The 26,274-nt window shown below is 42.5% G+C and overlaps 1 protein-coding gene across 1 annotated transcript in view; it reads right to left on the minus strand.

Annotated features, from left to right (window-relative positions):
* EPB41L4A (erythrocyte membrane protein band 4.1 like 4A) overlaps positions 1-26,274 on the minus strand; it is a 194,215-nt gene that overhangs the window by 28,173 nt on the left and 139,768 nt on the right. Inside the window, exons 13-15 of the mRNA XM_084882830.1 lie at positions 8,744-8,834; positions 6,210-6,293; positions 5,116-5,226 (exon numbers count right to left, since the gene is read on the minus strand). Coding sequence (XP_084738956.1) covers positions 5,116-5,226; positions 6,210-6,293; positions 8,744-8,834 — 286 coding nt within the window. The remainder of the gene's footprint in view (positions 1-5,115; positions 5,227-6,209; positions 6,294-8,743; positions 8,835-26,274) is intronic.

The raw sequence follows: 26,274 nt of genomic DNA on the forward strand, positions 1-26,274 counted from the left end.
GATGGGTTCACTGTCATGTGGAACAAAGTAATGTGGGTAATCTCAGCCATTTCCTTGCAAAATCCTTGGGAAGTTTCTATCTGCAGATCTTTTCTCTTGTATCTATCCTTTCTCATGCCTGGAAGACACAAGCCTGGCTTCTAGCATTCTGGGAATGAAGAGAGAAGGGAGCCATTTAGTAAGCAGACTTTCACTCTCTTGATTTTTTCCATGGCCACAAATTCACTGTGTCTTTTACCAACTTAATACTCCTCTTCAACTATGCCAAATAAATGTCAGAGTTTCTCACAGGTCTGTCATTGGCTTGGTCTCTGCATTCCATCTATACTATCTATCTAGACAGCCTCCTCTGTATTTCGTATTTCAATTATCATTTTTAAGAAATGTATATTTTAGTCAAGACATCTAACCCACATCCAACAGTCCATGTAAATCCTGCACTTGGACTTCTCAAAGGAACCACAAATTCCACATACCCAAACCCCCAAAATTGTCCCTTTCAGCATGCAGTGTCCTGGTGGTTCTTATTCCAATGCATCATGCTTTAATCCATGAAACTGCACAAGCCTGGTCTTCATTCTTGACATCTTTCACTCCTTCACCCTCATGCTGATCCTGCCAGCACTACTGATTCTACCTCTGGATGGGTTTCGAAACCACCAACTTTCTTGTCCACATCACCAGGCTGGCTCATGCTCCATTCTCTTTGGCCAGGATTCATATGATGGCCTGCTGCCTGGCCTCTCTGTTTCTACAGCTATTCCCTTCCACGTCTTTCCCACAGAGCAGTAAGGACCACCTTTACACAACACAGATATGATCTTGTTATCATCCTTTCTGAAAACTACTGGTCTAATGACCAAAATCCTCAACAAAGCTCAGGTGTCTCTCCAGGCTCATTTCTAGCACTTTTCTGTTCACGCTCAATGCATGAGCAACACTGGCCTTTATCCTTTTCATGAATGCCCCCCTCTCCATTCTATCCCAAGGCCTCAGCATATACTAGGCCCTCTTCCTCTTTGTTTGCTTTTATCTGATCCCAGCTCCAGCATCCAGCCTCAGGAACCCTTCCAAACTCTTAAACTCAACAACACAGCAAAACTTCCCCTAATAGTGCGGGTTATACGTGTGTTTGGATGACAAATGTTTATCAAGCAGTTATTCCTAGAACAGATGTACTTTTCTATATGCATTTTTCAATAAAAAAGTTTTTAAATTTCCCTAAGCATAACTCCCCCTTGAAGAACATATAATAGTCATAACTGCACACGTATTTGTAATTTGTATGTTTCTTCCCTAACAAATGATAAACTCCCAAAGGTCAGAGACTTTCTCTAATGCTGTTTAATACAGTGCCTGGCATAAAGTAGGTACTCTAAACATTTTTAATATAAAGGTGAATGGCTGTAAAAATAAATTGTACTGCCAGAAAGCACGCTGGTTTTCTTTTTCTAAAGTAGGAATGTTTAAACACACAGGCATTAGGGTCTCCATGAACCTTGACATATAAAGTTTGTATGTGTATTCAATAATACAGCCTTTTCCCCCTAGGGAATGAATCCAACATTGCATCAGATTCTCAGAGTTCTAGCACCCAAAAAGGCTGAAACCAATGTTCTAGACTCTGCCAGAATTTGACAGCTGTACTCATCTAATGACAAATGACTGGCAAAATGTGAAATTGTGACATCTTTTGCAAAACATGTTACCCTGGTGTCCATTACAAAAGAGAATTTCCTATTATTAAATTTAAGTCCTTGAGATTCTTCCATGCTGATGACAAATCTCAGTTTTAAATGTCAGAGTTAATCCATGTCTGTAGGGATTTGTGCCCAGGGGCAAGGTAAATATATGTGAAGATAAAACGAGACTAACAAGGACAGGGACATTTAAAGGGCATTTATAGTGAAAAAACAACAACGAAGAATGAGCTTTGGCTCAGTCATGCTGACACGAAGCAATGGCTGGTCTCCTCCAAACACAACATGCTGAATACAAGATCTTTTAGGTGACATAGAACCAGACAGAAGGCTTTATGGTGCTCAGACTGAATCCCAATGGTCTTTCCCACGGATGGAGCCTATGAAAGGGTAACCACACACCACAATTGCTTCTCTGTGTTTCATTGGAAGCCAACAGAAAATGTATCTCAGCACAGAGTCATTAATCTGGATTTGAGAATGTATATGCTCCAAACTATTTCAAGCATTTAGTTTGAAAAGAAATGTAAAGTTTGGTGCATTTTAGCAAAACTTGGTAAGTTCATTTTTGAACATATTAAAATCAAAATGGCCATTTGCTCAGCATGTGCAATTCTTTTAATGTAGGAAATGACCAAGTACACTAATAATTAGGAATGAAAAACCGTAAAAACTTACCTAATAATAATCAGATGATGCCAAATTCTTAATATATTTAGTGAAACCCACTATCCCCATCCCTCAGCCACATATATACATAAATGTATTTTAAAAGTATTTCCCAGGGGTGGTGTCATGTTTTTTAGTTGTCTGAATTGAACCAATCCTTGGTGGGGAAGTAGGGGAGAAAAATCTTTCCTCCTGCCTTACTGAAATGATGGTCCATTATCCTGGCCTTTTCCAGATGTACAGCCCTGGATCCAAATCCCAGATGTGTTACAAAGGACAGTTCCTGCCATCTCCCAGAGCCACTCTTCTTCTCTGTAGAAGTGAGATGATAATGCCGGGCCAGGGCCTGTCCACTGGTACTCAGCCCTATCCCAGCCCATCTATAATCTTCCCTGTAGTGCCAACACTAGACAGCTGACAACTGCATTTTCTTGGACTGTTTTGCCAGCAGGGTTCCACTTAGAGACACTCAGGTGAGATCTGAAGGCAGGGGGGAAGGGGAGGCAATTGTGCTTCTGGCAGTATTGTAGCACCCACCCATGCACTCCTGAGAAGTGGGGTTCCACAACATCAGCTATGGTGGTGGCACCTCCGAGTGGCAGCCAGCAATGCCAGCAGCCAGAACAGGCTCCTGGGAGCCTGGTCAAAGGCAGAAGCAGCTCTGCATCTCTGGGGAACAGCCCCTTGTCTCCTTTCATTCCTCCAGCCCAGGGAGAGGACAGCATTCAGACCTCAGAGCTGTGCCATGTCTCTGCCTTTTCGTTCCTTTAATCCTACTCATATTTGTGCACCAAAATTCCCTGCGTTAATCCCTCTCTGCTGAAAATGTCTCGTGACAGAATGATACAAATGCCCATTTCTGAACGGTTATTATAAAGGTAAAGTGAGCTAATATACAGCAAGCAAACTGCTCAGGACTTAGAACATGAAGAATGCCAATAGTATTCCATTATTCTATCTAATCACTGTTGGTCATGATATCTCTCCCCCTTTTCAGCCCTACTAGGTGAGGGTGACAGAGACCTTTCTCAGCTTAACCATCAAAAGATTTCAGTGAAGTTGGACCTGGTTGGAGAAAGCTGGGGAATACAGTCTGGAAAACCTGCAGAAGTTGAAGGAATGAGACAGGGATGGACCCACAGGTTAAGTATAAACAGGGTTGAGAAGACAGAAGGGCCTCTGCTTTCCAGACCCACCATGTATATAAAAGAAATGCTGATGGTTATCTGAGACCGTGACCTGAATGTCTCATAATTATAAAAGTCACTCATAAAATACCACTTACATAGGTACCCAGGGCAAAACACAGTCCCATCACATAGGAATGAAGTGGATTTCCCCAGGGAGTCATTTCTTAGGTCTTCCTCTCCTGGACCTGCCCCACTGCCCACCCTGCTTTGCAAAAAGAGTCCTAAACATCTAGATACAGACGTTTATAAAAAAATTAAATATCAAAACAACAAGGCGTACCATCTCACACCTGTCAGAATGGCCAACATCAACAAATCAATAAATGACAAGTGTTGGCGAGGTTGCGGAGAAAAAGGAACCCTTGTGCACTGCTGGTGGGAATGCAGACTGGTGCAACCACTGTGGAGAACAGTATGGAGCTTCCTCAAAAAACTGAAAATGGAACTCCCATTTGACCCAGTAATCCCACTCCTAGGAATATATCTCAAGAAGCTAGAAACACCAATCAGAAAGGATATATGCACCCCTATGTTCATAGCAGCACAATTTACAATTGCTAGGATTTGGAAACAGCCTAGGTGTCCATCAGCAGAGGATTGGATCAAAAAACTATGGTACAGCTACACAATGGAATATTATGCTGCCATAAAAAAGAAGGAATTCTCATTTGCAGCAACCTGGATGGAATTGGACAACATCATGCTGAGTGAAATAAGCCAGTCAATGAAAGAGAAACACCACATGACCTAACTCATTTATGGATAATAAAGAACATTATAAACTGATGAACCAAAAGATAGATATAGAGACAGTAAAGCAACAAGCAGACCATCAAATTACAGCGGGGAGGGTAGGGAGATCTGAGGAAGATAAGGGATCAACCGAAGGACTTGTATGCATGCATATAAGTACAACCAATGACACAAAACTCTGGGGAGGGAAGGCATGTATAGGAGGGGTGGGGCAATGGTATATGTACAGAGATAATAATTTAATAAAAAAATTTTTAAAAATAAAATAAAATAAAAATTAAATAGCACACACATTACGTGTAACCACCCAGTCTAACCAGCTGGGCAACACAATGCATTTTCTCTGCACTTTGAAAGGAGTTTTAATCACATTTATACAACATCAGCCTGAGAGCAGAGGACACAGCTTCATTTGAAATTAATCTATAACATAATGTAGTCTTCTCAGGTTGAAACATTTAATGTCTATGTACTAATGTATGTCATTGACATAACATGTTACATAATTTATTACACATTCTATATAATATGTATTATTAAAGTATATCATACATGTATTTTTCAACTTATCAGTCTTAAGTACAATTCAGAAAGCAAGTTCCTGTTAATATTTTTGAAATTATGCTCTGAAACTCTGGCTGTTTAAGAGAAATGCTCCAGGACCCCTGGCCTATTTTATTTATCTCAGAAAATTCAGGCTTTCTGCTATCCTGAGGAAACAAACAGTCTTGATATCATGAGAATAACCTGTGATATAAACGTGACTGGGACCAAAAGTTAAACCAGGGGCTGTGCTAGCCTACCTTCTCCTCGTTGGCTGGACAGAATCGTCGCTCCCACAGGAGGGGTTCCGGCGGCGTGCACAGGGAAACTTGGGGGACTTGGTGCGGTCATGGGGAGAGTTGTAGAGTCCGCTAGGGGGAGAGAGGAGTGGTCGGTAATCCCTGGAAGCCCTGGGGGAGCAAGCACCCTAACCCCAGACCCCAGTGGTCCTAGGGAGTGGTCATGACTGCACAGTTGGTACTTGCAAGGGAATACTAGACCATGAGCAAATGATCTTTTTGCTGACAAGATATACTGGCAGAAAAGAGGGGTAAAATCTGGTAAAACAAATCATAGAGGTCATTATTTTGCAGGAATGGATTTTTTCCTGGTGGCCTTCAACAGTGAGAAATGAACAGACACAAAGGACAGCAATACTTACAACAATGGATTGCATTTATGATGAGCCTACCACCTGCCAGGCGCTGACCGAGCTCAAAAGGTTGTACTCGTTATCTTAGGGAATAGTCATATTAACCCTAAGCACCAAAGTACAATTATTAGGCCCATTAAAAAAAATAATAATAATCAGAGAAATACAGAATATTTCCTCCATGTAGCTGGAAAGTACAGAACTAGGATTTGAACCCCTCGATGGTCACACCCAAACCCATCGTCACGATGAGTCCAGCAAGTATGTCGCTGCTTTGATAGTTATGAATCAAAGAAACTAAATATATATCTTTAGGAGGGAAGGTCTTCTAGACTCATTATTCATCAGCTACCGTTTTCAGCTCAAGTTTTTACAAGAACTGTGAAATTGGAGGAAGTATCATTAATATATTTCCTTTAGAGTTTTCCAAAATACATCATCTCACTCTAAACCGTCACGAAGACCTTCCAAGGAGTTTCTGAATAGACACTGGTTTCCTCTCTGTCTTTCCAGGAGCAAGTTCCAGGATGGGACACATCCTGTTGATCTCTACTTCAGCAGCTCACGCTGACGTGGGAATCTGACTGCCTGGTCCAGAGCTAGTCCTGACCGCCACAAAGCAGGTGGGTTCTAGTCTTTGACAGAGTCAACTGCTGACCCCTTCCCTATTGTCCTCCCTGAGAAAAACAAAGATCCCCTTACCTCTGGGGGCCATTTTCTTCCCACGGCGCATGAGGTTTGCTTCTTTGGATATCAGGACTATTTTCATTCTTTGCTTTCTTAAAGCTTTAATTTAAAAATAGAAGTGTGAAAAACAAAGTAACTAGAAAATAAAAGGAAGTTAACTCACACACTATTTCTTCAGTAAAATTATTTAACAAGCGTTTAAAAACGTGTGTTTATTCATACCCATGACTCATTCCAAAAAGAATAGGAAGTGGCTGCCTAAAAAAAAAATACATGTCTGCAGCAAGGACTTTTGCGTCTTTCCCCCTCTTTTTCTTTCTGGTTTTACTGCTCTAAGCGAATGGGAGCCCGGCCATCCATTGTTAAGAAACTCTCAAGAGAGTCCACCTGCAGGACAGGGAGCTGAGGCAGCCAGGCTGGTAGGGGACCCCAGGCTCTGGGTGTGGGTCTGAATCTGTGCAGGGCAGTCGGCTCTGAGCAGGTTCAGGCTGCCCCCACTGACCTTTCCCTGCCCTCCGCTTCCGCCTTCCTTGGCATCATCCTTCCAAATCAGAATGACTTTCAATGCTATTTCCTGACCGAGTGTCATCTTTCTGCCCTAAGAATGTAAATATATCTGAGTTGTTATTCTATCCCAACAAATTGTTTTAGAAACACGGGGGAAACACCAGGAAGGGACGTCTTAGAAGCCTTCGTCACCATTGGGGGGGGGGGGGGGAAGAGGAGTGGTGGGGGAGTGGGGGAGGCGAGAGTGCCTCCTCTCACTTCCCGGGAGTCTCAGCTTCCAAAAGAGAGAGTTTCTGAACTCATGCACTTTAACCTGGCTCTCTGAGGAATCCTCTACATACTGTCTTCAAATGTGGTCATCTCAGGGTTCTTTATAGCAGCCAAGAAAAAAGGAGAGGGAAAAAACCTGACAAGGTCATTTCAAAAAGTGAGAATAAACTTGCACCCTGGGATATTATAACCACGCAGGAATATAAATCTAAAAATATATTTGACGAAAGCACATCACTCATAGTATTAGTAGGTAGTAAGTAGGTTTTATATAGGAAGGATGTGTTCTTTTTGGAAAGGTTAAAAACCTTTGGAAGATCAAATTTTCAAAGTAAAAGCTTCCTTTTGAAATGAGGCAAAGTAATAAATATGCTAGATGTTTAAGACAGCAGTGGGATACACGCGTGTTTAATAAGTCAGGGGAAAGGGCGAGATGAGACGAGGGAGACTGAGAAAGGGAGCAGCGAGATGAAGGGGGAATTGGGAGAGGAGGCGGAAGTTAAAGAACAATGACATCCTGGGTGGTGAATTAACTACATTCACTCCCTAAACTATTTCTCCTCTAAAGCTTGAGTGGGAGAATTCTGGCAGTCCTTTAGGTATCTGTCCTTGGCAGGAATGCAATTACAAAGGGGATTGAACTGCTTCTATACATTCTAAAAAGCTTGGGATCTGAATTTCATGGAAGATTACTGATCTTCTGTTAGACTTCCCACCGCACACCCTGTACATACAGATTAAGCTGACTCTGTCCACAGCTGTGAGGCTGATTAAGGGAAGCACAGTAAGCTAAAGCGTCTGCAAGGGCAAAGAGCTTGTCATTCCAAAGCAAGAATCTGTAGGGAAAGTTTAGAAACTAAGCAAAGGAAATGAAATAAAAACTCGGGGGGAGTGGGGGGGTGGGGAGAAACCATTGCAACTCTGAGGAATCCTCATAACTTGGAATTATTTTGCTGGAAATTATAGACAAGCAGTCACAATACGACTGAATGAAGATCCCCTTATTCACTAACAAAGATGGAGCAGGTGACCTCAGAAGTCTTTCCAGGTCACGCGTTTCTGACAGCTTGGACCTCTCCGAGATGTGTGGGCAGCTGTCTCCAGAGAGAAAGCGAGGGGCTGAGCGCTGCTCAGTGTACGTCTGAAACTCTGTCCCCCGAACATCATTGGAGATGGGGAAAAAGGACACTGAAATGGCGTGTTAGAGAACAAGACTGATCGTTCAGGGAAACAGTCCATGTAAGATGGCGAAAGAAGGTTTTTCCACTGGGAAATGCTGCTGGGGAAATGGACGTGAGGACCATGACCACGCTTCATACATATGCAATCACTGCCTTCTGCAGCCCCTTGCCTCTAAACGCTCTAAGCCCGCTTCCCGGGGCCACAGCCCAGTGCACCGCCGTAATGAACACAGTACATTAAACATGAATATCATCCCCTTTATTTCACAGGTCCGTCCGAGTTAGTCCATCACATGGTGCCATTTAAAAGAAAAATCACATGGACTTTTCACTCTGCTGCCGACAACGCCGACCCCCGATTACCTCTGAGAGCGGCAGTGTGCTGTGACAGCAGGGTTTCCTTCAAACGAGGCAGGAGGGTCCTGAGGGGGCATAACTCACTGGCATTTTAAAATATGCTTTGGCCCCAGACTATTTTGATGGACAGGACTACTGAATTACCACAGTGAAGGGATTCGTCACCTTGCTCTCAGGAAAATTCATCTCTGTGACAATATACAGTGTTAACATTCCTTCGGGTAATGGACTGACCTTTTTATTGGCGAAGGCGCAATAATTTTAGTTGTTCCTTCATTTTCTCCATTCTCCGTGTTTGCAGTTACCCGGTTTATGCTGTTTGATCCTAGGAGCAAAGAAAGAGAAGACGTCAAGACGGGAGAGAGAAGGACAAAGTGATCAGGAAAACACAAAGAAGCAAAAGAGTTACTTTAAAATGCAATTTTAGGGCTGCCATGGCACATTGTGCTGATAAATTACAATTCCAAATAAATAATAAATCAACCAATAAATCTGAGGTGCTATTTTATGGATGAAAAAAAAATCAACCCTCAATCCTCAACATATCCATGTCCTATGGGGTCTAGACCCTGACACCTCTCCAAAATGGGACCTTTTGCCATTAAAGAGTTAACGCCCTGCATCCTTTTGACTGTTAAAAATAAGATTCTAAGATCCTTAGTGCTATACCTTGAAATATATAAAGTAAAAATTGATGAATACATTGTAAAGAAGTTACATTTGTTGGCATGCCATGATAGCTCCCAATCTAAAACACACAACACATTTTTAAACTGAAAATATGAAAATATCCCAACTCATTAAATAAATGGCAAAAATATAGTATTGATGTGATCTGTATCACTCACTCACATACACTCACACACAAAAATGTTTTCAAATATGTTTGTTCAAATATCCTAAAAGCCTAAAACTTAACTCTGTAAAAAGCTTCTACTCCACGAATTTGCATATATGCTAGGTGGGCCAGCAGAGGGAGCCTCCAGCAGATGTGATGGAAATCAGGATTCAAATGGAGCTAAGTGAAAGGGCTAAGCCCGTTAGGAAGTCTGGACCCCATTCTCAGGACAGAGGCTGATAAGCCTGCAGTGACACGCACCTCACTGGGTGGTGCAGGGGAAACCAGAGAAGGAATGCCGGAGTCCTTGCTCAGGAAACTCTGTGCCATACAGGTGTGTCCACCTCAGAGAGGCATCTTGTAGGGGGACAACCACAGTTGGATAATAAGGGTCAGCACCACTAGCCACAAGTGGTTCTCAAGTCATGAGATGAATCTGTAATGCTAATAAGGGCTAATATTTATTGAGCACGTACTACTTGCTATTCCAAGCACTTCATGTCTCTTTATTCATGTAATCCTCAAAATAATCAAGTAAGTAAATATTAATATTATCCCAAGGCCAAATAAGCTGTGGGCCTTTCCCAAGGTCCCACAGCTTATTTGGGGGTGGGGGTGGGGGAGTGGAGAAGGGCTCTTTGAAACCCAGCAGTGTGGCCCCTAAAACAGCTCCCCACCACACGGCCTTCCATGTATGCTCTGCACCCCACCCTCAGGTAGTTAAAACTTCCTTCTAAAAAAAGGGTCCACTAGGAGACAGACTCTCTAGAAAACAAGTGGAAAGAATGTCCAATGAAGAGAACATCCTATCACCAACGAAGAGGAGAGTTTTTTCCCTCCAGGGCAACTGAGACCGGAAGACCACACTGAGCATGCCCACCCCAGGTGGCAATTCCTTACCGAGCAGTTTGTAGGCACACGGGTGGACCACCCATCAGGAAAGGCAAACATAATGAATAACCCCAGCAAAACAGGCAACCAACAGTGGTTTCAAATAAAGAGGTCCAAAAACTACTATCCTAAGGAATTTGACATGAACTCAACACGTGATGTTGGTTCCTATTTTGTAAGCCTGAAACGGGAAGGTGAGCCTGAAGATTAGTCATAATTTTCACATGCACAGCATAAACGAGTTAAGCTATTGTTAGTAATACATCCTAAGTCATGGTTCTTTATATTGAGAACAGTGGACTACTAACAACAAATCTGTTTATTCATATTCCCCTACTCTACAAGTCTGTGAAATGGACAATCTTGGGTTTTAAAAGCCTTATGAGGAAAATAGACTTACAGAGGGAATGCTATTTTTAAGCAATAACTTACTGGGAGCACTTATGAAGTATCCATTCATATAACAGTCAGATGCAAAATAAAAATTATTCTTTTCTATTCAGCAGTATAGGTTTCTTAAAAATCCTTAATTAGGTGATGCTTACGTTACTAAAGATGCATTTAAAAGTAATAACTATACTCTTAACACTGTATTTTAATCATCTTCCTAATTAAGTTAAATTAGTGAGATTCCCCCCATACCACCATTTAAATAGAGAGCTAAGCAATTCAGTAAGGCTAGGCTGTGTCTTGGTTACTGGAATATGAAAGGGTGGGAAATATAGGTTATGCATTATTTCAGTTCACTGACATCCATTGCCAACTTTTTCTCCCCTCATCATACCACCTCCAGAACCATCCCTTCCATGTTAGCTCAGGTTCTTGGGCTACAGAGAAGATGTGATCTGACAAGCCCTAAACACTGAAGGGCTCATGTCTTCATGCATTATTGGCCACAGACTAGTTACATTTCAAAGAGGAAAAGGAGAAGCCATGTATTAACTAAAATGACTAATAACAATGGAATTTAAGCTATTCCAGGAGATATTTTGAGGCTGAGGCAATCTTTTTCCCTCCATTCCTTTTTCATTGTAAATTATAACTGACCACTGACAAGAATGTATCACACATATATGAACAGTTTAATAAGCTATTATAAAGTGAATGGCTGCTTAATCACTGCCCACCTCCAGAAATATAACAATGAGCAATTTTCCTACACTCACAAACCACTCCCTTTGGGGCAACTACTTCTTTTAGATAAAGTCAGAGTCAGTTTCTATCTAAAATACCTAGAAGCAGAAAGCATTGTTTTCATTTCATAAAATATGCATAACAGACACAATAAAATTATTACTTTTAAAATTTTAATAAAAGTTAATAAGGCTTCAATCTTTTCATTGAGGTACAATTCACATATAACATTATGTTAACAACATACGGTTTCCATATTTGTATACACTGTGAAATGATCACGTCTGGTTAACATCCGTCACCACACATAATGACAATTTTTCTTTCTTGTGATGAGAACTTTTAAAATCTACTCTCTTAACAACTTTAAAATATGCAATAAAGTATTGGTAACTATGGTCACCATGCTGTACATTACGTCCCCATGACTTACTTTTTTTTTTTTAATTGATTTTTTTTACAGAGAGGAAGAGAGAGGGATAGAGAGTTAGAAACATCGATGAGAGAGAAACATCGATCAGCTGCCTTCTGCACACCTCCTACTGGGGATGTCCCTGCAACCAAGGTACATGCCCTTGACCGAAATCGAACCTGGGACCTTTCAGACCGCAGGCCCACCCTCTATCCACTGAGCCAAACCAGTTAGGGCAGACTTATGTATTTTATAAGGCCTCAAAGTCACAATAAAACAAAGGACACGCCACTGTGCCCTCTCTCCCATGACTGACAGCACAGTAGTAAGTTTTCAATGAAGGTCCATTATTGTAAAGATTGGTTTTTTTTTGTTTCTGCTATTTTTTCCACTAGAAGGGGAAATTTCAGGATAAGTATGTTATGTTTAAAAAGTGTCAAAAGATGAAGAAAAAAACCCCAAACCTAAAGGTGGTAGCATGGGAAATGCAGGACAAGAAGACACGCAGGACAAGGGGACATGTGCCCATCCTGCAGGAGAGGCTACTTTCGGTGTGGCCTTGTGCTGCAGTGCACTGCTCTTGTGAATGATAGTCACAGATGGTCTATAACCAAGATCCGTTATCGACATACGATTATCAAAGCTCCTTAGAAAATCTGTGTTTTATTTTAGATAAAATGAAATAGCAACTGTAGCAAGGCCGTTTGGAATTAGTCAGGAGCGTACGATTCATTTTATATATCGTTCACATTAAAAACACAAAGGACTTCATTTCAAGAGGCTGCTCCTATTGGGAAGAATACGTTTATCAGGGGACTGTTATAGTTAATTAAGGAGGAAAATCTAGCTCAGGAACTGTGATCATTTTTGTGTCTGGACTGTTATCACCACAACTTCCTAGGGGCCCACACAATTCCCTACAGTTGTGAAGACACTGCAACGCCAGTGTCCAATGTTCCAGGGTCTCTTGTTTGTTCATTTTTTCACACCCTAAATGCAAATGCTTCCAACCCATGTGCATCGTACCACTACCAGGCTTTTGTGTGGTTTGGCCCAGCTCACATTTGACCTTGGCCTTCGGGTCAGGAAGAGGAGCTGACAGAAGCAGATCAACTCTCCCAGGGTCTATTATTATAGCTTGATCTGGGGGCAGTTCTCAAAAGTCATCTCTGTGATGTCAAGATTTGGTGATGAATATACATGGATTTTCAATTATAAAACCACTTTGCATTTATATAGTTATAAGTCTCACAAAATGTATAGCCCAGTTTGACACATGTCAACCTAAATTAAATCTTTGATGCTATCTAAATGCTGCCACTGATTTTAATTTACAAAGTGGATATGGAGGGAAAATATGTGACATTTAAATTAAATAAATTTATATTTGCAAGTAAGAATGCCTTATTTTGTTACATGGGGAAAAGGACAATTAGCCAATAAGAAAAGCAAGATTATAAATAATTTCATTTGCAGAACTCTACAATATGATACATTTGTAAATTTTATCTTACTTAATCACATATCTTCTCTTCTTTAAACTTAAAAAGAAAACAAACAAACAAACAAAAACCAAACCCTCTATTATCTGATGCTTGAAACAAGTAACAAACAGCCAGGACAATTACAGCGGTTCCCAATAAAACAGATGGTTATGTTTCAGTTAAGCCAATCTGATTTGATGTTATCTAACCCAGTACAACTTCTCAGAAAAAAATTTGATATTCATGAATTAAGAATGAGCTAATAAATGGAAATATATTTTAGCTCTATTTCTCACACCGACAGTACAAAGTCACTTTGCCTTGGTTTCAACTGACTTTAGACTGAGTTTTATAGAAAAAAAATGGCATATGGTATAGCAAATTTAAACTAATATTTTTCTAACACTACAAATTATGATCAAAAGGAAAATCTTCAAGAAAATCTTACATATATATATATATATATATATATATATATATATATATCCCTATCATCATGAACTTGGCAGAACACTTATTAATTTAGGTAAACCAAATTGAATTTCCAAATGCACAATTTGAAAAATAGAGGTGTTTCTGAATCCAACATCTTTCTTTAAAGTTCAAATGCCTGACATCGGCCCACTCATCTAAAAGAGAGCCAGATCCCCTGCTTCAATTTAGAGTTTCTGCATTCAACATCTCAAGGGTGGTATTTAAGCATGGTTACCTCTTTACCACAAGTACACAGACCTTTAAGACACTGGTTTAGCTACATGTCAAGTACAAGATCAAACAAGGCTTTCTGCTAAAAAGCTGGAGGGTGGATTATAAAGAATGGGTGTGGATGAGAAAGATGCTGGGGAAATCTGTCTATGCATGAACAACCCTTCCCTGGTTGGTCTGCTTCCAGTTTCTTCTTCCCTGACCCAGCACTCTCCTGGATCCCTCTGCTTTCCTTGTGACCAAAATGATCAACTCAGGAGTGTAAGCCAGGTGAAAATAAAGGCACTGGGTCCTCTGCCCCTCCACCTGTGCGGCAGAAGCGCACACTGAGGGACAGGGGGTCACAGACAGCCTTCCCTGGGGGGCCAGAATGCCAGGTTCAAAGACAAGAAAGGCACTTCTGAGGCTGGGAAGGCATCGGCTCACTCCTTTAAGGCCCTAAGAGTAGAATGAAAGGGTTCTACTATCTGAAAAACTTGTAGCCTGTGTCCACCTGTGAATGCTGGAGCGGATGCCAGATGTGATAACAGAAGAGGGACATGCATCTTTCCTTCCAGCCCTCTTAGGCCCGATGACAACACCCATTTGTGAGTGGTTGGCTGGGATCAGGAGGTGTGGCAAATCAGTTGGACACCAAGTTTTTCTTCCTGTGATATGAGGACTTGGCGTGAAGGGAGAGAGTTGAGTAAACACTCATACCCTATCCTGGTAGAATTCTTTGCTCTCCCCCAAACCCTCCATAAGATTGTCCCCATTTCAGACACCGATGGAAAGTCCACGGCGTTATCTATGCTTCTGGCCAACTGGCTTCTGGTCAACGTTATCTACCCTGTTTCCCCAAAAATAAGACAGTGTTTTATATTAATTTTTGCTCCCAAAGATGCGCTAGGTCTTATTTTCAGAGGATGTCTTATTTTTCCATGAAGAAGAATACGTACACATTTATTGTTAAATGAAAATAAAGGAAATTTATTACCTGTATACGGTACAGTAGTACGGAAGTTGTCAACACAAACCAGACAAACTGTGAATCCTACAGTATCAAGAATTTACTCTTTTTTCAATGACAATCATGTCATCATCTTCTGGAACATCATCATAACAATCCAATTCCTGAATTTTCTGGTGAATTTCTTGTGACTCCATTTCTTTCAGAATCAGTGGACCAAATCTCTCATGTTTAGCCTGTGGGGGCCTTATTTTCAGGGGATGCCTTATATTTCACTCAGAAGGAAACCTGTAAGTAGGTCTTATTTTCGGGGAAACACGGTATGCTTCTGGTCAATAAGTCAGAGGTTCCCCTGACCCCCTCCCCAAGTTTGATTAATGTGCTAGGGCAGCTCACAGTCCGCAGGAAGACAGTTTACTTCCTAGATGGCTGGTTTATTACAGGATGTCACTGAGGAACAGTTGGACGGAAGAGATGCAACAGGGCATGGTCAACAGGACAGGGCACAGCCTCAGCTCCGAGGGCACCACTCTTCCTGCATTGCCACGTGTTCACCACCCCCAGGGCCCTGTCCTTTCGGGTTTCATGGAGGCTTCAGTACAGAAGCTGATTAAATCCCCAGCCATTAGTACTTGGTTCAGCCTCCTGCCCCTCCCCCCTTCCCTGGAAATCACAGAAAGTCCTGCCTCCCTGATCACACAGTTAGTTCCCAGGCAGCCACTCCCATCCTGCAGGCTTTCCAAAAGTCAACTAACCACATAACCTCCTTTGTGGCTAAAAGGAATTTGTCATGAATTACAAAAGTCACTCCTTTCACCTTCACAGCTCTTATCAGGGAAATTCCAAGGGTTTTAGTAGCTTTGTGTCAGGTACCAGGATTAAGACCAAACACAGATTTCTTATTATAAATCACAATGTCACGGGTCTAAAGCAAAAGAGGCGTTCAATGAATTTTTGTTGAATGAGAAGGAAAGGGGAGAAAAAATGATACTCCTGGCAACTCACTAAACTATGATAGGCCTTTAGCATTGTTTGCTTTTCTAATTCCATTCTATGTATGGAATGCTACACACTCCTAAGAAGAGTGAGAACATTAACTTTTTAGAGAAAAATCTAACCAGAGTTGCCACAATTAATAAGTCTTTTTCAGGATGGAAATAAACATCCTCTTTAAGGCAGAAGAGAAGAGTGTTGATGAAGGAAAGCATCCTTGAACAAACATTCACCTGCCGTGCTGCACCTAAGGCTCCTTGCAATTAATACTGTTGCTTTTCCGTAAATGAGCAGAAAGGAACTGTCTGCTCAAGCATACCTGCAGAAACAAGCAGATCTAGCAGAGTAAACAAATCTCACAATAATGAGAAAACCAGAGGATGGGTATTTTCAAATAATTCTAGGCCTTTCACCTTTAAAAAAATATATATATATTTATTGATTTCAGAGAGGAAGGGAGGAGAGAGAGATAGAAACATCAATGATGAGAGAGAATCCTACTGGGGATCAAGCCCACAACCCAGGCATGTGTCCTTGAGAAAAATCGAACCTGGGACCCTTCAGTCCACAGGATGATGCTCTATCCACTGAGCCAAACCGGCTAGGGCAGCCTTTCACCTTTTTATCTTCCATTAGCTTTCCAAACATGTTTCTTCTGAAGACCTGGGTTTGAGCCCTGGCGCTGTTCTTACTAGCTGTGTAACCTTGAATAAGTATTTAATGTTTCCCAGCTTCAGTTTCCTTAGGAGTGAAATGAGAATACCATCCACCTTCCTCATGGGCTTCCCAAAAGGATTCCCTGTTTAGGTGCAAGGAAAGTAGTTTAACTTAGGGATTGCTCTTAAAGACACAGGAGGACCTCAGACTAGAAGTCATAGCTACCTGGGTCTTCTCCCCATTCTCCTCTCGTGCTGCATGGTCCTTTAGTGTTTGTCGCAGTTAGTCTATTCTTAGCAAACCAGCTTCTGATAATAGCATCCCTAAAAGGCACAGCTCTCTCCAACTAAGGGGCTCATCCTCTGGGCTCCAATTCCAGCTTCTCTGGGTGTTTTCCTCCCAGGATCAGCATAGTGCATTGTTCAAAGTGCCAACCCAAAGTACGTACTCCACAATGAAAGTAATTCCCTCCTCTCTCCCTTGTTTCACCGCCTCTCCCTACACCTACAAAGTGACCTGAACCCCAGGAACTAGAGTTTTCACATTGATACCAATAAGTAAGGAAGGCAGAACCACAGAAATTAATCCCAAATTTCTTAATGTCTGAAGGAAGTGCTGGCAGAGGAATTACCACCATGAAACCTGAATATGAAAACAAAGGTGTTGAATCCTCACATGCCATCTGCCTCAGAGATCTATCTCAAAAGAGAGACTGCAACAGGTGATGGGCAAACCCTCGAACCCCTGTCTATAAAGAAGAAAGAGGGGTGAGAAGGCAGGGAAATTTGCCTAAATGGTTAGAAAAAATCAAGGCAGCCAAGACCAGTTTGGCTCAATGGATAGAGTGTCGGACCGCGGACTGAAAGGTCCCGGGTTCGATTCTGGTCAAGGGCATGTACCTTGGTTGCAGGCATATCCCCAGTAGGGGGTGTGCAAGAGGCAGCTGATCGATGACTCTCTCTCATCGATGTTTCTGACTCTCTATCTCTCTCCCTTCCTCTCTGTACAAAATCAATAAAATATATTTATTAAAAAAAAAGAAAAGAAAAAATCAAGGCAGAACCTTGATTTTCTGGCAGAATTATGAAGGCAGGGTGGAGTCAATTCCGAAAGTTACTCAAATTTACCAGGATCTACGGTTATTGTGGCACAGAAGTCAAAGGCGAAGACACAGACACACAAAACCAACCTGAGAGCCCTCTTTTTATCCGTTTCCAGCAAGACAGCACTGATGACTGACTATGAATTTAACCAAAGAGGAAAAAACCCAGATGCACCTGGTTAATTTGGACTATAAGAACAATTTGAAAAGCTGCATTGATGCAAAGGTTGTCGCAGTTAATTTCATTCAATGTGCCAATAAGAGTGTCACTTGAACTTTGAGTTTTAAAGAACCTGCTTTACTTTTGTATGCAAAAAATATTGTATATTTCCAAGGACAAAAATGCATTTTGTAATCTGGGAAGATATTTTTTTTTACAAGTCTATAAGACTTCTGAAGTGATGATTTTTTTTAATAAAAAGCAAAATAATAAAAGCTTTCCAAAATTATGTCTACTCAAATCTTGTTTCCTTGCACCGTGCCACATGCAAAGACTTACATAATCTGCCCAGAAGCAATTTGAGACTCCTCAGCTGGAATCCTTACCGTCAGGGTGAAGAGAAAGCAGAATCACAGATTTATTTGCACCACATCTCAGTAGATTATACATCTATGCATATCCTCCCATTTCAGACTTTTGTCTTCTTATATAACGGGAGTGTATTATATGCTGCTACACTTTTTTTTTTTCCTTGCTTATACTCTATACTGAAAATCATTCCATACCACATGTACACATTTATCATGGTATTTCTTCTTGTTGACATTGTGCACTTTAATTGATCTGAGTTCAAATTCCAGCTCTGGGGCCCTGGACAAATGCCAGCCTCTGTCTTTTCACCTGTACATGGAAAGGCATGGCATCTTCTGCAGAAGTGAGTGAGATACTATCTGTGAAATGCCCAGCACAGTGCGAGGCACGCAGGGATGCTCAGTAACTGTTAGTTATCAGCATTCTTCCCACTGTGGAGCTCCTCGGGGACCTGGCCTTGCAGGGCACACATTGTGGGGTCGTAGAGTCAACTGACACAAATGCAAATGTTTGGGTAGTTTGCCATCTTTGTGGTGACAAACACAGCAACAGGTCTGTTCATGCTGGGGAAGTGAGGTTAGGATTTAACTTGTGAAATCCCTGACCTGGAGCCCTAGCTTCTGTTTACTCCTCCATTCAATAGCCCTGCTTCCCCTCTCCAAGCCCTTTCAGCCCCGCCCTGCCTTTGTCTGTGTTTCCATTGTCTGTTCACAGGAAAAATGCAGACCCAGCAGCTAATGACTTCCGATGGGGCAAACCACCTTACCTAGAAGAAGGAATGATTAACTTTGTGAGCTTTTACACTATCACGCAATCGCATCATTATTAGGAGCGCCCTGTGAGGAGTTCATTGTTTCCCTTCACAGCCACAGGCTAGCCCCATGGGACTAAAGAGAAGTGAGCAGGAGCATGGTGGAGTGAGGGGGTGGGTGGTGTGTGGAAATCAGAGAAAACGGTGGACTAAAGGCTATCCTGAGAAGCAGTCACCCTCTGGGCTGCTAAGATCACCTGCCAGCAGCTGCCCTTGGGGGCTCGGAGATCTGCCAGCAGAGCATAGATACAGAGGGTACTCTGACCTGCTCACTTTCCTCATATCTTGCTTATAACGAAACTTCTAAAATGAAGCAGAGGCACTCATTTTCCTTGTGGTGCCCCATTCTCTGTACTTGAATGACTCTCTCCACCCAGAGCTCTCTAAAGGTCCTATCGACGCCATATATCACATTATCCTTTGTATGTTGGGCTGATACTATATGGTAAATATAATTCCAAGACTGACAGGTGGCCTCAGAGACTGGCCTACACTGTGTAAAAGAAGGCTGGCTTCTTCTCAGTTGAGGAGAAGGAAATTAAAGGGTCCCAAGCCTCTGCATGTGGTAAGCACCATATTCTGCCCATTTCAGACACTATTCTCCTGACATCTACCGTGAGCAAGGCTCATATCCTCACTTGACAGATGTGAAAACGGAGGCTTAGGCTGGTTAGGTGACTTCATAATCCACAGTTAGGACACGGACTCTAGGCTGAGCAGGGATTTATCACATGTAGCTCACCAGAGCACACTGCATTGATCTGACATGCCAATCTCTTCCCACGTAGCTTGCCTTTTGTCTGCCTTAAAAACATGTTTAAAAATATATTTCCGAATGCCACAAGCCAAGGTGAGCTTCTGCTGACATCACCCATACCACAAGGTACCAATTTGAAGTGGTGCTCAATATGATTATTACTTTCTTGACATTATGATTTCTCGGCAGCCCAGAGCTTACACTAACTACATCAAGTAAAACTTCACCACATCAAAGCATTTCTGTCTCTCCTGCTTTTGGCTGTACCCCCGGTCATGCAGAGGGTCGGCTACCCACATGTGAGTCATTGCCCATAGGGTCCAGAGCTGTGTGGCACCATCATCCCCTGGCAGAGCATCATCCCCTGGCAGAGAACCCACAGCGACCCCCAGGCTCGTGGTACAGCATTCACACTGCAGAGGCGGTCCGCAACCCTCAGGAATGTTCCGCTTAGCATACAGAGACTTTCTTTAAAAGGAAATTAACTGCCCATACTTAAAATTCTGGTCAGTTTACATAAATACCCAAATCCTTGCTTCCCTTAAAACACTGGAGGACACCAGGTCCACGGCCTGCACAGAAACAGGGGTGTGGCCTGAGCAGAGCTGTCTGCTTGCAGACCAGCACCAACCATCCTCATCGGAGTCATTCTCGCGACCCCACAGACATGGTATTTCAGCACCTGCCTCATATTCCAAGTGAGAATGCCAAAATGTCTCCCGACTTCGCTTTTCTGAAGGCAACTATTCACCAGTGTGATGTTTTAAGAACGTAAAACGCTGCGTCACATAAGCATAGCATTGCTTATCCATGGCAAACAGCTTCACCCATCACTTTTCTTACACCTAATGATGAACTATAGCCAAATGGTATGTCCTTACTGCTCACTTATAGCAGAGACTCTCCTCTGATAAGAACCCACATGAGTTGCCCAGACCTTGTCAGAGAAAGGGCTGTACAAATATGCACTTTCTTTTCTGTCATCTCATCTCACCTTGGGCTTTCCCCCAAACTCCTAAAAAGCCATTTAGAGGTGGAGGAGTCTCTTCACTGAGGGTCACACTGAGCTGCGAGTACCTTCAGGGGCGTCTTTAGGAATCAACAACATGGCAGAATACATCAAGATCAAAATCAAGAACCACTGGACTGCTCCTTCTGACAGCTGCTTCCCCAACCAGCCCAGCCCAGGAACTGTTGGCAGAACTATTGGACTCCCACTCCTGTGAGAAGGCAATGACTGCTAAAGGGGTTGATGTCTCCGTGTGTGAATGGTACCGGCGTTTGTACAGATGTCTGTGCCCTATATCCTGGAACAAGGGAGAGAAAGAAACATGAACTGCTGCCTCCTGCATGCCCCCTACTAGGGATTGAGCCTGCACACCAGGCATGTTCCCTGACTGGAATGGAACTGGTGAACTTTTGGTGAATGGGACTATGCTCAACCAACTAAGCCACACTGGCCAGGGCTAATTTTACTGATTGTTTTGAGGGTGAGGGCTGGGAGAATCAATTTGCTGTTCCACTTATTTATACATACATGGGTTGCTTGTTGTATGTGCCCTGACTGGAGATTAAACTTGCAACCTTGGCGTATAGGGACGATGCTCTAACCAACTGAGCTACCAGGCCAAGGCTACTATATCCTCTTTTTTTTAAAAAAGAATTTATGTGTTGCTTTTTTTTTTTTTTTTTAAAGAAGCCATTTAGATTTGCAAGAATTCTCTGGCCGCCTGCCCTGGTGCTGAACTCCTAGGCTGGGTGCAGGGCTCCGGGTTCTGGAATGTACTTCCTCATCGTGGTGCCAAGGTCTAACCTTGGCGGATTCTAAACACAATAGCAGGGCATTCCTGATTGAGAGGTGAAACAAAGGGTTTTTTAATTTGCAGAGAACTGAGCGGGCAGGTTGAGGAGAGCAGTCATCAAGTCTGAGTTTCACTTCAGAAGAAAGAATGTCCTCTAGAGTTACAAGTCAAGCACTAGAAATTAACGATATAAACTAACAAAATGCAAAAGTCTCCTTTCTAGCACAACTGGCTTTTTATTATAAATAAATGTTAAATGAGAGGTGAGAATGTATGCCAATAACTCCTGAAGCTGTAGTTCTAAAATTTTATTTTAGAGAGAAAAACAGCAGAACGCAATCGATGCAAATTAACAGCTAGATTTATTACAGCTAAAAGAAATCTATCTTCTATTTAAACCATAACCCTTTGTTCACCAAATACAGTACAATCTAATAAAGAAACTTTTCTATGTCTTGAAATCTGCTCTCTACTTTTTTAATTGTCAAAACTATTATAAAAAGGAGAAAACTATTATTTATTTCCTGCTCAGCTACCCATGAATGAGTCCCAGGAATAGGGGCTGCTCTAAAGCTCACACAGTGTGAAAGGATGAATGGACAGGGAAGGAGGGGCTGCCTACGGGGTGGGGAAGGGAACAGAGGCCTTAGGGGAAGGGGACAGTGACCTAATGACCCGCAGGCCAATTCCTCACAGCATTTCACCCCCTCACTCCCGCTCCTTCCTTCCACAGGAAAGTCTTACAGGGGGACTGGGAGCAGGGTGTCTGTAGACAGGCTTAATCCTAAACATCATTCATTTGCTTTAGGTAATATTCCAATATAAATAGCTAATGATTGAATAATTAGACCTACAACTTTATAGGTTCTTCTGTTTTATTTTGTCTTAAGTCAAATTCCCTTTCCAATCTCACCTTCACTGAGACAATTGCTTTGCTACAACTGGTCTTTGGTCACACAACAGCTATTTCTGGTTAATAGGTGTGGACCCTGAGAAAGAAGATACCGACTAAGAAGGGCTTCAGGTGGTTAACGGGGCTCAGATTTTTATTTTTTTATTTTATTTTTATCTTTAAAAATATATTTTATTGATTTTTCACAGAGAGGAAGAGAGAGGGATAGAGAGTTAGAAACATCAATGAGAGAGAATCATCGATCAGCTGCCTCTTGCACACCCCCCCCCCCCCACTGGGGATGTGCCCGCAACCAAGGTACATGCCCTCGACCAGAATCGAACCCGGGACCTTTCAGTCCGCAGGCCAACGCTCCATCCACTGAGCCAAACCGGTCCTGGCGGAGCTGATTTTTAAAACAGAGCCCAGCAGCCTTTTCTACATGTGGGTCTCTCATGCGAACCGCACTTCAGGGAGAAGCCTGTGCTGAACTGCTATCTGTACTGTGTTTCTGCCATCTGAGTCAGCCCTTGTCAAGGAGTTCCTGGAATTGTGTTTCAACCATTAGGACTGAGGCTCCCCCACCTACTGACCCCCGCCCCGTCCAATAGAGCTGCACAGCTCCGTCCCTATCAGTACCGTCACTGATCCATCAGAGCGGCTCCATTCTGACCCATCAGGACATTTTTCGCGGATTTGGAGTCCTCATTTGCATGAGTACAAACCAGTCAGGGACCAGAGATTTCTCTGTATAAGTCAAGTTCCCTCCGGCTTGGAAAAGGCACTTTCCCTTTTCACTGAAGACTAGAGACTGCATTTCCCAGGCTGGAGCTGAAACACCTGACGAAGGTATCTTACTGGACCCGGGCAGAGCGGGGCAGACAGGGTGAGAGCCACCTCGGAGATGTGCTGTTTTACAGCCAAGCTGTTTCACAAGTGAGCTATAACACTACTGAGCTATTCCATAGCCATGCTGTATCATAATGGAGCTGTTTTCAGTTTCTTTCTCCACTGAACCCCAAATTGGGGATTCCTGTGAGCACTGAGTTGGCACCAACAACCACTGGTTGGCAAGCCTAAGCTGAGGAGGCTCACCAAAGAACCCTTTTCTTCTCTCCCCTTTCCCCCATTTTCCCCCCGCCTCCCCCCACGCCACAGTATCCCAGATTCACACACAGCTGCCCACCCTCATGGGGCCGGGTGGGCTGGGACAAGGAGCACAGTAGTGACTGACATAGTAGAAGACAAGAAGGCCCCCTTCAGATATTCTGCTCCAAGTTAGAACCCAACCATGACCTGAGGAGTAAGAGATGGCTGAGTTTGGGTCTCTGCCAGCAGGATTCAAATGAGGCTCAAAGCAGACTACATGTGAATTAGAGGAAAGAGAAAATGTGACATTTAAAGAGACAGAATTACAATCCATCCTTCACAACATCTTTCATATATACGTGACAGCAACCATAACACTGCATCACTGACATCTGCTAAGTGATCCATCCACACCCAGACAATCACACACTGTCAAGGGAAGGCTCTCTCTAGGTCCCCAAAACACATCACGGTTTTGCAGAACACAGGCCTGCAAAGTTAGGCTGGAAGTAATTCAATTCAAAGTGAAATATATGCACAGAAAAGTCTTAGTTTTTAAACACAGCATTATTTAATCCTCTTTTAAAGATGACAATACACCATTGTTTAAGGAGCCTGCTCCGCACCCTTGTGGCCTCTTCAGGGTGAACCAGGCCACAGCCACTGGGACCCCAGGGGCCGGTGGGGCTCCCCATGGGTTCCTGCAGGAGCCAGTCTGCAGGCTGGCCAAGAAAGAGTGCACTGCCTGCCGGCTTTCATGTGGTGCCACTGGCAGCCCAGAGGCCCATGCTGCACCCCAGCCCGTGGCATCTGGCTGTGCTCACCACATCTCCGCAGGGGGACTTGGCACCGTGACTTAGGCAGAGAGGGGTGCACAGGAGCCTGCAGTCCAGGTGCTACCCCAGGCCCAGAGGTCACCTGGGACCTGCCCTTCCATGCCAGACACTCGTGCTTTGATCGCCGGCCAGGCCTAGGGACTACACCTGTGCACAAATTTCATGCACCAGGCCTCTAATATATAATAAACTAGCATGGATGCTTAAAGGTATTACTATAAGAACATTCACTTTAGTTACATTTATAGTCTCCCAAATTTGAAATAGCCTCAATATCCAAGAACTAAAGATTGGCTGAATAAATTATGTCAAGTCCATTATACATCTATGCAGGAGAAATATACAGCTCTTAAAATGGGGCTGTAGAAGAACATTAAAAAACTTATTAGAACATATCCATTGTATACTAGATAAGAAAAGAAAGTTGTAAAATATTACTATATAATTTTTGCAGAAAAGATATACAAATGACTAGAGGCTATACAATATAGTGTTTGTACTAGGAGAATAGAATTGAATATAACATTTTTTTTTCTTTTATAGATGGGAAGGTTCCAAGTTTCCCAAATTTTCAAAAGCAAGAATGTATTTTTATAATAATAAAAGCATACATGTGTTCCGGTTTTAAAAGATCCACCTGAAGCTGAGAGGCTGTCCTAGAGGACCTGGGCCATGCGTTAGCCACATTCTTTTTTCTTCTTCTTCTTCTTCTTTTTTTTTTTTTTTTAAATATATTTTATTGATTTTTTACAGAGAGGGAGAGAGAGAGAAAGCGTTAGAAACATCAATCAGCTGCCTCCTGCACACTCCCCACTGGGGATGTGCCCGCAACCAAGGTACGTGTCCTTGACGGGAATCGAAGCCGGGACCTTTCAGTCCACAGGCTGACGCTCTATCCACTGAGCCAAACCGGTTTCAGCAGCCACATCCTTATTCCCTACAAAAGAGGGAGTGTGGTTAATAGGACACATGGAGGTGGGACTTGAGGTGGAAGGTAGATGTGAGGGCTCAATACAGTCCCAGGCTGCTCTGCGAAAATTGCATTTCACTGGATTTGCATAAGCCATGAGAAAACCCAAACCCCTTGTCCCTAAATTAATCAGCTTCTAGAATGTGGGCTTCCAAAAAGAGCAAGCAAGAAAGCAAGAAAGGAAAGTAGAAAGGAAAGGAGGGAGGGAGGGAAAAGGAAGGGAGGAAGGAAAGAAGGGTGGGTTACAATGGCAGATATTTCTACAAGAACATACGAGAAGAGAAGAAGCAACCTGCACAGGTTTATAAAAAAGCATGTGTGATGCTTCCTGCATCTTAACAGAAATGAAATGTTGATTTAAAAACCAGGAAATGGTTTTTTATATTCTCAGTCGGTCTCGGAATAATTTCATGAGGCATGGCATTTCGGAAATAGCACAAGATTTTAAAGTTTGCTTCTGATTATACCACACTGGACTTGATCTAAATGGGATTTAAGGCTGCTCGTAAACAAAAGTAAATACAAAAGATGAAGATAAAGACATTAAATATTAAGGTTATAATTTTTGTCCTAAGCTATGTACTTATTAAGTAATCTTGGCCAAATTACCTTTTTAAATTGCAGTTTGCTCATCACCCAAATGGGGATAATGATAATACTTATGTGGCAAAGTAATCTGTTGTAAAATTAAATCATGTCTAATTTTTGCCACTGTAGACCCATCAGAAAGAATTTCATTTCCTCCCAACCTAGGCCCAAGGAAGGGGCCTACAATCAGATTTAATTTGGCTTTAGAAACAAGGAGTCATGTGACATTCTCACAACCAACAGCAGTGGAGAAAATTCAAACACTTTCTTCATATCCCTGGCATGAGAGTTAAATGAAACAATGGAGATCATATGCTATATTA

Source organism: Pipistrellus hanaki (genome assembly GCF_964339955.1).
Source record: "Pipistrellus hanaki genome assembly, chromosome: 4".
NCBI classification, from domain to species: Eukaryota; Metazoa; Chordata; class Mammalia; order Chiroptera; family Vespertilionidae; genus Pipistrellus; species Pipistrellus hanaki.